General features: G+C 43.6%; 1 protein-coding gene across 1 annotated transcript in view; it reads left to right on the forward strand.

Moving 5' to 3' along the window:
- Positions 1-10,214, forward strand: part of IL2RA (interleukin 2 receptor subunit alpha) — a 50,529-nt gene extending 40,315 nt beyond the window's left edge. The window contains exons 4-8 of the mRNA XM_019644525.1: positions 349-564; positions 1,869-1,955; positions 2,324-2,395; positions 3,831-3,897; positions 8,295-10,214. Of these exons, the coding sequence (XP_019500070.1) occupies positions 349-564; positions 1,869-1,955; positions 2,324-2,395; positions 3,831-3,897; positions 8,295-8,319 (467 nt within the window). The 3' untranslated portion in view covers positions 8,320-10,214. The remainder of the gene's footprint in view (positions 1-348; positions 565-1,868; positions 1,956-2,323; positions 2,396-3,830; positions 3,898-8,294) is intronic.
- The last annotated feature ends 241 nt before the right edge of the window (positions 10,215-10,455 follow it).

Here is a 10,455-nt window from a genome sequence, read left to right on the forward strand (position 1 = left end):
CTACTTACCAAATCCCTCACCATCATCAGACGTGATTACTCATTCCTCTGTGTCCCCGTAACAAGTGCCTGTTCCTCAGCTATAATACTCAGCACTTTCTGCCTTAACATGTCTTTCTCACCCAATAGATGAGTCAATGCTTGCAGGATTGATTAGGTCTTTGTGCCTTCCCACAACGTGCCTGGCAAAGCTCCTGATACATAGATGTTCTCAATACATATTGGTTGAATGAAAGAATGAATGAATAAAAGAATAAGAACCCAGGTCCAGTCTTTAGGAAGAAGCACCTTGGATTTACTCAGAATGCTTTCCCCAACTTGCCTTTGGGATTTGCTTTCCCTCCTCCAGGTCACTGCAGGGAACCACCACCGTGGGAACACGAAGCTTCGAAGAGAATGTACCATTTCGTGGTGGGGCAGACAATTCACTATGAGTGCGCGCAGGGATTCAGGGCCCTACAGAGAGGTCCTGCCGAGAGCATCTGCAAAATGATCTGTGGAAAGGCGAAGTGGACACAGCCCCAGCTCAAGTGCATAAATGAAAGTCAGAACACTCAGTTTCCGGGTATGGTGGCACCTTTGTGGGTCCACAACCTTGCTTTTCCCACCAAGCCGACCAGGGTGGAAATTCTGACCCACCAGCTATGTAACCTTGGGCAAGCCACTTAATCTCCTAGGGCCTCTGTTTCTTCTCATTCTAGAAAACAGACTAGATAAACTCTAAGGTCTCTATCACCTAAGGTCCCCTGTGCCCTAAGTGGGGATAAATAGCAGGAGATGGAAGAGGAGGACAGATCTTCGGCATGGTCCAAAGAACCACAGATCACTCACTGGTGATAATGCTGCACCTTCCTACCTGCTCCTGAAAGTCCACTTCTTCCTCCAAGCTGCCCAAACTTCCTCCAATTCAAAATGGAAAGCTCAGCCTGCCACGCACACATTTCTCGTTTACTGATATGTAATGTAAATCCATTCTTTGTACAGTGCTACACTGTTGGCATGCATCTTCCCCTGGTAAAATTCCCACCTGAGCTTTGATAAAAGTGCAAATGTGCAGGGAAGGGATTTATTCATGCACACATGCACACACTCATTCACGCATGCACACAACCCACCTATGTTGACGTCTTCTGCTATTTTCATTCTGAAATCATATTACTATTTCCACAATCAAAAGCCACTTACATTTAACCATGTGTTACTTGTTTCTTGGGTCACCACCCCTTCCCATACCTCATGTCTTCCTCTTGGATTCTTAGGGGGTTCTGTGTCTTTTTCCCATAGCCAGATTCCAGTGAGCCATACTGCAGGCCAAGGCATGTCCCTGACTTCCTTTGTAAAAGGATAATGAGATGGGGCAGTGTGTTGGGGAATTGACAACCTCCACGAAGAACCGGGGACCTGTCACAGAGAAAAGTTATCCTTTTGTGAATTTCTACTTCGTTTGATGGTTCAGTGGTCTTTGTATTATTGGGTTGATGGAAAAGTCATGACGCATTTTTGCAACGAAAAACACAGAAAAAAACATGTCATGACTTTTCCGACAACCCAATATTGTGACCTGTTTCCAAGCCACAGATAGAAACCAGTGCTGAGTAGGAAGACTAGGGCCAAAGAGTTTCTCAGAATTCCATGGAAAACTAGGATCAGAATTAGAATTCCCTCTCACTGGGCTCTTCCAGGGCCACTTACCCCCCCTGTGACTCTAATGTAGAGCCAGTGATCTGGGCACCCACAGATAACGTGCCCAGAACCGAGATTCACACCTTAGCCAGGGTGTCTGGGGTAAGCTGAGGAAGGCGGATGTGGGTAGGTGTGGGACCCTACTGCCCCCCACCTTCAGTTCTATAAGCTTACTTTCTCCTGCAGGTGACCAAGAGCCTCAAGCAAGCACAGATACTCCTTCTGGGAGTGAAGATTCCTGTTCCTTAATAACAACAGGCACTACTACTACAGGTATGGCTAGAGTTTGCTTCTTTGAAGATAAAAGCTTGGCCAGTGAATCATAATGCGAGAAAGAGCAGACAGTGTGCCAGGAGCAGTCCCTCCAGCAGCTGGGGGGCGGGGGAGGGGGGTGAAGACCCGCAGGACCTCCCATGGGACCTCCCACACCTCCTCACACCCAGGGAAGTGTCAGAAAGAGAAAGAAGTGGCTGTGAAGGGGTAGAGTCTTGAGGCACAAGAATAAAATGCTTGGGAGCGGCCTCCCCTTGTTTCTTACATCCCTTCCAACCCCTGAGGTTCTAGCTCACAGAGAAGTGAGAACACTCTCCAGACCAATAATTAGCATAAACGGAGCATCTTCACTTCTCTCTTTTGTACAGATTTTCACAAACATACAGAAGTGGCTACAACCACAGAGCCCGTGATATTTCCCGCCGAGTATCAGATGGCAGGTGGGTATGGGTGGCTCCTGTTACGGACAAAACGTACATCAGAGATTATGGGACATGTTGTTTGGTGGGTGGGTTGGTTGGTTAGTTTTAAATGACCCCCTGCTTACACTATATAATGTTTATAAGAGTAAAAGACTAATCCAGGTATTAACATAACTCAAAATCATAGTAATCAGTGACAGTAAATTGTGAGTGAGTCTCAAACCAGCCCGAACCAGTTGTTCCTGAGTGGATCCTAAATGGCAAAACACCCCATGCCTGTGTGTGAGGAGTGAGGCAAAGGAGGAGGGAGGCAGTATAACCAGGAAAAGAGAAAAAAACGTTCCATAAACACTAGAGTTGTTTCCTGGTAGGAGGGAAAAAAAAACAGGCTTTGCAGCAAGAAAAGAAAAGAAAAACGAGCTCAGAGAAACAGAATAGAATGGTGGTCATCAGGGATGGGACTGGGAGATGTTGGTCAGAGGGCACAAACTTCCAGTGAGAAGACAAATTCTGGGGATGTCATGTACAGCAGGTAGATGATAGCTAACAATATACTGTGTTGTATATTTGAAAGTTGCTAAGAGACTAGAGTTTCAATGTTCTCACCACAAAAAAGAAATGGTATGTGACCCCGTGCAGGTGTGAGTTAATGCTGTGGCAGTCATCAGATGGCAATGTGTGAGCGTGTGAAACCAACACGTTGTACACCTTGAACTTACATGATGTTATATGTCAATTACATCTCAATAAAGCTGGGGAGAAAAGAAGAAAGCTAGGCTTAGTTTTAGATGAGGCACATCTAAGATAGGTAGGTAGGTAGATAGATAAATAGATAAGTAGGTAGGTAGATAGATAGATAAGTAGATAGATAGATAGACAGACAGACAGACAGACAGACAGACAGACAGACAGATAGATAGATAGATAGATAGATAGATAGTCAGACAGATAGATAGATAGATAGATAGATAGATAGATAGATAGATAGATAGATAGATAAGTAGGTATGTAGATAGGTAGGTAGGTAGGTAGCTCGCTCTGGTTCCATTTTGGAAATATGAACACTTTCAGGAAATGCTAAAGTGTTTATCTTTATCTTTATATTTTAACTTTTCTTTTACCTGTCAGAGGCCTCACTCCTGGCCTCCTTCACTGAGGCCTGGCCTTTGAACCTTTCTGAAGAGCGCGCCTGTCAGTTTGATCTCCCCAGAAAGAGCCGGCCCTTTGAGGAAAGGCGCCCTGCCCTGCCCTTTTCCATCCACACCGCCTCACCCAGCTCTTGCCCTCTTCTCTTCCTTGAGCCTCCGCAGAAATCCTGCCGGGGGAGGCAGCTGCATTCTGGGAGGAGCCCACATCTCCGGGAAGTCCTGATGGGGGTGGGGGGGAGACTTCTCCGCCTGCTCCGGGGCCCTGCCCAGGGCATGCCTCTGCTGACCTGCTTCTCTGTTCACAGTGGCCGGCTTCGTTCTCCTGCTGATCAGTATCCTCCTCCTGAGTGCGCTCACCTGGCAGCGGCAATGGTGAGTCTTCTATTAACAAAGCCCTTGTCCAAACTAGGGGATGAAGCCCGGCCATAGGAAAAGCCCCTGGGCAGAGAGCCCCTCGCCCCCAGCCCAGCTCACCCCATCCTCCCTTTACCCACCAGCAGTCTGGGGAGCAGTAGAGGGAGAACTGGCTAATGTCTGCATTCCCCAAGAGTACACCGACAAGAATTAACACGGCCGAGAAAGAGGAGAGCAAAGGAAACTAACATTTGTGGAGGGACTACTGGAGGCCAGCCTCGATGCTTATCTAGTAAACATACCACAACCTAGCTTCTCAGAAACCTTTGGTATAGCTCCAGCTTAGGCAGGCTAAGTAGCGTGAACAGGATTGCACAGCAGAGGCCCAAACTGCAGCCTGAATCCAGAGCCCAAGACCTTTCTGCCCCCTGTCACCTGGCTAGATGGGAACCTCCTCCTCTCCTGCACACCCGCTTCGCCTCCTGCAGACACTCACACCCAAGCCCCCTCTACCAGGAACACGGCCCACGTGTAGCCTTATTTGCAAGAACTCAGATTCTCAATCCTGGCTGCGGATTAGAACAACCAGGAGAGATTTTTCAAAATAATGCTTGGGTTCCAACTACAACCCCTGGGGGTGGGCCCCAGACAACAGTTCTACTTTTTTTTTCAATTGAGATAAAATTCATCATTTTAACCATGTTAAAGTGCATAATTCAGTGATTTTTAGCAATATTGTGTATATACCATCCCTATCCACTTACATTTCCATCACCCCAAAAAGAAACCCTGTACTTCCCAGTTCCCCATTCCCTGGCAACCACTAATCTATTTTCCATCTCCATGGATTTACCTGTTCTGGACATTTCATATAAATGGAATCGTACAATATGTGACCTTGTGTGACCAGGAAATAAGTACTTTTTCAAAAGCTCCTCAGCTGTGTCAAATATATACGCATCCAGTTTTGACAGCTCTGCACTGAGCCAGTGATTCTCAAACTTGAGTGGGCATCAGAACTCCTGGGGTGCTTGTTCCAACGCAGAATGTGGGTCCCACCCCCATAGCTTCTGATTCACAGGTCTGGGATGGGGCCTGAAAATGTACATTTCTAACAAATTCCTAGGGGATTCTGATGCTGCTTTTCCAGGGACCAAACTTTGAGAACCACTGCCTTAGACTAACAGTATTAAGAATCAAGAGGGTGAAGTCATCTCTCTCTCTCTCTCTCTCTCTCTCTCTCTCTCTCTCTCTCTCTCACACACACACACACACACACACACACACACACACACACACACAACCAGCTTCTCCCTCCCTTTAGAAAGCAGACCATAGAGACCTATTATGTCACTCTTTTGACTAGCCAAGATATCCCTACCCCCACCAGAGTACACTCTGGCCAACCCTAAACTCCCCAGTAAGACCCTGAGGAGACATGGATTCACCCCCCAAAAACCAAAGCTCTCAGATCCTACAGTTAGCCCAGCCAGGGAGAAATCATCAGATTTCTTCCATTTTTATATTGGTCATCAGGCCACAAGAGACTCCTGATTTTCCTTGTGTGAATTAAAAAGTACAAATTATTGCAAAGTGCAAAATAAACCCTCTCTTATTCACATAGCTGGTAGTCTACCAATTTTTCTACGGTGTTAGCTGATTCCTAATGTTTAGGATTATGTGAGACGAAGGATGTAAAGTGCCCTTATATTGCAGGTACTCCATACTTGTTTAGATCCTCTCCTTCCTTCACTGATGAGACTTAATACCTCTCAAGGACCTTTACATTTTGGTAGCTTAAAAACCAAACCCTTCAGACACAAAGGGATTAGACGATTCGGGAGTGGTAAAGGTTTGGAGTTTATGTTGTGAAACAAAGAACAGCCTGAAGTTATATGCATTCCCACAAGCGCGGCTAGAATGACAACCTTCCAGGAGACTCAAATATATATCTCAAACTGATCCATCAGAGACTAGCTCAAAATCCTTCCTACGACTCCAATTTCATCTGATAGTGCCCTCTAGTGGCCAAATGGAAATCCTACATTTGTTTGTTTTTTTGTTTTTGTTTTTGTTTAGCAATTACTATGAGCTAGTGATGAGCAGAGCTGACTTAACTGGCTCCGGAGAGCCAAAGTTAAATTTTCAGGAGTTTTGGAAACTGTTTTTAAGCATAGCCATTATGAAAAATTAAAATACATAAACATAATTAAATAAATTATATTATAAACAAAGTTAAATACTCAAAATTCATCACTTTCTAAGTACTACATTTTGCTACTTTCTTTGTTCTCAGGGTTATTTACATCTGTTGCATCTGTACTAAGGAAATACTATATGATGGTTTATTCTGCACATTTCTTGCTAACCTTGTATTAAGTGATGTCATATTGACTTGAAACTGGGCAAAGTAGCAGTATTTACACGGTGGAAATAGGCAAGCTTTTTCAGAGAGCTGGTTGTTAAACATTTAACAGCACACCGCTTCTCTCTCTCTCTCTCTCTCTCTCTCTCTCTCTCTCTCTCTCTCTCTCTCTTCCTCCCTCCCTCTCAGAGCCTTGCCCCCTGGGAGCTCTAAGCAAGGCAGGAAGTAACCAAATGTTACTAAGTCGGAGCTGGGGAAAGTCTAGAACTATCTATTGTCCAATCCAGTAGTCATTAATCACATGGGGATATTTAAATTTAAACTTAAATAAATGAAATATAGTTCAAAATTCAGTTAATTAGTTGCACTAGTCACATTTCAAGGGTCCAATAGTCCCATGTGACTACCTTATTAGATAACACAGATACGAAACATTTCCATCATCACAGGAAGTTCTTATAGCACAGTGCTGGCTAGAAACTAAGAGTTTTCAATTCACAAAAATCACTTAGCACAGTTAGTTGCTATTATTATTCCTCTTCTGCAACTATTGTCCTCCATATAATTAAAATTTTTTATAGGGTATCGACTATGTAGAAGTTGGTCAAAGGGCACAAGCTTCCAGTTAGAAAATGAATCGGTTCTGGGGATCGAATGCACAGCATTGTGATTATAATTAACAATACTGTATTATATATTTCAAAGTATATAAGAGACTAGATCTTAAATGTTCTCATCACACAAAAAAAGAAATGATTATTATATGACATGAGGGAGGTGTTAGCTGACCCCATGGTGGTAATCAAATTGCAATATATTAATGTATCAGATCAAAATGTTGTACACCTTACACTTACACAGTGTTATACGTCAGTTATATCTCTAAAAAACAAAAAACCATTACAAGAATATCTGCCATGTGGTAGGTACTTGTCAGGGGCCCAAAGATTAATATAAATGCCTCCCGCTCTCAGGAAAACAGAAAAAAATAGACTTCAAATATAATCTGTTAAAGCCTAAGACTGAGGTGTTATAGGAACAAAGAAAAAGGACACTTAATTCTACATGGGAGAGCTAAGAAGGCAAGGCACCAGAGATACCTGAGGCCAGGTAAAGAAAGCAGGAGATGGCTGTTGGGCAGAGGGAGTACGGGGAGAGGGAGGCGGTGGGAAGGGGCATGTTCACGTTTGGGAGAAGCCAACAGGTTCTAAACACAAAGTGCATGGGGCCGCGGGGACCTTGATGCTCTGGGGATGGACAGTGACCAAGTCGTGGATGATTCGGCCAGACTGAGGGGCTTGTCCTGAGGGTAGCAGATAGCAGCACAGAAGCTTTCCTTAGGGGACGCATGGTAGCATTGGCCCTCTGAATGGTCCGGCTACAACAGAGGCTGGATTTCAGGTGGGAAATGGTGGTGGCAGCTTGATTATGTTATAATGGAATAAATCCACATAGGAGATGATGGCAGCATGAACTAGCAGTTCCATAAGTTAAAAAGGAGCAAAAGAATCAAGAACTATATGAAGGAGGTCTAGGTAGCAGGGTTTGGTAGCTGTTTAGACGTGAGGGTTAAGGAAGAGGGATGACTCCAGGTTTTAGAGGGGGACAGTGGGACCATGTATACACGGATGCAATGTAAAGTGAGAATCTAAAGTAGTGGACCCCTTGGGGATTAAACCCCAAGCAGAGCCCATCCTACAGTCCATTACCTGGGACATGCTCAGCCTCCACATCTGTAACTATCCAGCCCTGGAGGTGACAGGGAAATGGAAGGGCTTTCTAGAGCTCTTTCTTGGATCTACTCACAGCACAGTGATTGAATTTTCATGCCGTAAGAGCTGAGGGGCAGCCATCTTGGCCTCTGGAGGGATGGGAGGACTTGAGTTCAGATTTCAGCTTGTGGGAAGGTAACAGTATCCTGGGGTGGACTTGAAATTAGCAGGTCAGTGTGGACTTAGGTGAATGCTCTTCCCACATTGGTTTAGGGTGGGATCACATTTTTTTGGTGCAATATTACACCTATGACTCTGACTTAGATATATCACTACAGGAGGAAGAGTAGAAGAACAATCTAGAAAGCCAGGAATGGCAAGAAGCCAAGAATAGCCCAAAGAAGTCATGACACACAAGCAAAAATCAAAGAAGATAAACACTCATCCAAGCAGCATTTCCTGAGATTCCCTGGGTTTTGGAAAGCTCTGAAGTCACATCACAGAACACCAGGCAACTGCAACTCCATCACAGAGCCAGCTCTGTAGTATCAATGAATGACCTTGACCTGCTTCTAAGTATCAATTCCAAGGTCACTGGAAGAGCAAGGAGGAACCATCAGAAGTCTCAGTCTTATTTTCATGTACATGTGTTCATTAAAGCTTAAGCAATAAGGAACTCTCTCCATACCCTACATAGTATAAAGAAAATAGTTTAATGTTAATTTCATCCCAACTCTCCAGTTTAGAAATCCCAATGAAACTCCAGCACTAAAGTAAACAGACTCTCTCTCTCTTCCTCCTCCTCCCCCTCCTGTGTGATGGGATCCTGTCTCAGACTCTCGTAGACTAGCCCATTCTCATGGTCACGTTCCTTAATGAGCGCCCTCTAAGAACTCTGGACTGGTAACTTAAATGGATCTTTTTGTCCTTAGCTCAGTCCTCTAAACTAGCACCCTTCCACTGAACCTTCCATTTTGAATTTCTAAAGAACAGAGGCCACGGCAGAATTCTCTTCAGATAATACCCAAACAGGGCAACCAAGGCCTTAGAATTACAGAGCTTTGATATTTGAATGGATTTTACTGGATTTAATGTCGGGGAAAAGAAGGATAAACTAGGTCCCAGGTAATGAATTCTACCCATTAAAAATCTTCACCTACCCATCACTAACAGGACTTTTTAAGAGTTAGTTTCTTTGGAGTTGCTATAGATGATACTCTGAATTTGGCCTGCGTGAATTTGATGTTTATAGACAGACACACGATGTGCAAATGTCTATAAAACGTTTCCAGGTAAATGTCGTAAAAACACCAATAAAGGATCAATACACTCAATGTTTATGGAAAGAAGGAAAGAAAGAAGAAGAAAGTGAGGGAGGGGAGGGAGATCATATGACAGGCTGTAACTATGGAAAAGGTCACACCAGCGGTCCTCACACTTAGCAAAATGTTTAGCAAATCAGAATCACCTGGAGGCCTGGTGAAAACACGTGACTGGGCCCATCTCCAGAGTTTCCGAGTCAGCAGGTCTGGGGTGGGCCTGAGAATTTACGTCTCTAACAAGTTTAGGTGATGCGGATGGTTCTGGTACTGGTAACACACTTTGAGAACCACTGGGCTATACTTCTCCATTCCCACCAACCCTCAACTTCTACTGGAAAAATCAGCTAGTGCTGGGATTTCAGTGAAAGTTCTTGTACAGCTTCTAGCATAAGAGCTCTGTTCTCAAGTCAGCTGACTCAGATACCCCAGATGAACAAAACCACATGACTAAGGAAGTTAATGAAACACTTAAACCAGCAGCCAGTTTTCATTTCTGAAAGGGCAGGAAAGTGTTATGAAAAAATGGGCAGGTGTCTGCAGGTCCATATCCAGATTAAAGAACCATTTTTTGTCCTTTATGCGACCAACCAAGTACAGTCCAGATTCCATTGTCACCATCCCCCCGACAACCTGCCCCAACTATATGTTTTCCAGTTAAAGTAAAGTAGAGAAGAATCTCAGAGCAGAAAAAAACTTTTTCAAAAATCTTACTTATCTAACTTGAGTAAAACGGAATTGAATTATCATTACTCATTTTTGGGGAGGGAGGCCTATGAGATCAATCTTTTTTTTCATAATGATTAAGATGTTTATTTGCCTTTTTCACTCTCATTCTCTTAAAAGTGTATGGTATTTTCCAGAAGCTATGTGATATGTGATGATGACATTACTCTGATGTTAACATACAATGAGTTTATTACTATTGACCATAAAGGATTTAATAAATAGCATTTTTTAAATTTCCTGGTTTTAGTGTCTAAATACAGTAAGTATCACTAGATGTAACTACATAAACAAAAGCTGTTTAAGATCCTCAATACTTTTTAATAACATACAGAGGTCCTGACAAATAGCTACCATGTACATAATCATTGGTCATTCCAGAAATGCAAATCAAAACCACAATGAGATACCATGTCATACTAAGATGAATTTAAGAAAAAATAAACACATAACA

The sequence above is a fragment of the Hipposideros armiger genome, unplaced genomic scaffold, assembly GCF_001890085.2.
Source record: "Hipposideros armiger isolate ML-2016 unplaced genomic scaffold, ASM189008v1 scaffold_88, whole genome shotgun sequence".
NCBI lineage: Eukaryota > Metazoa > Chordata > Mammalia > Chiroptera > Hipposideridae > Hipposideros > Hipposideros armiger.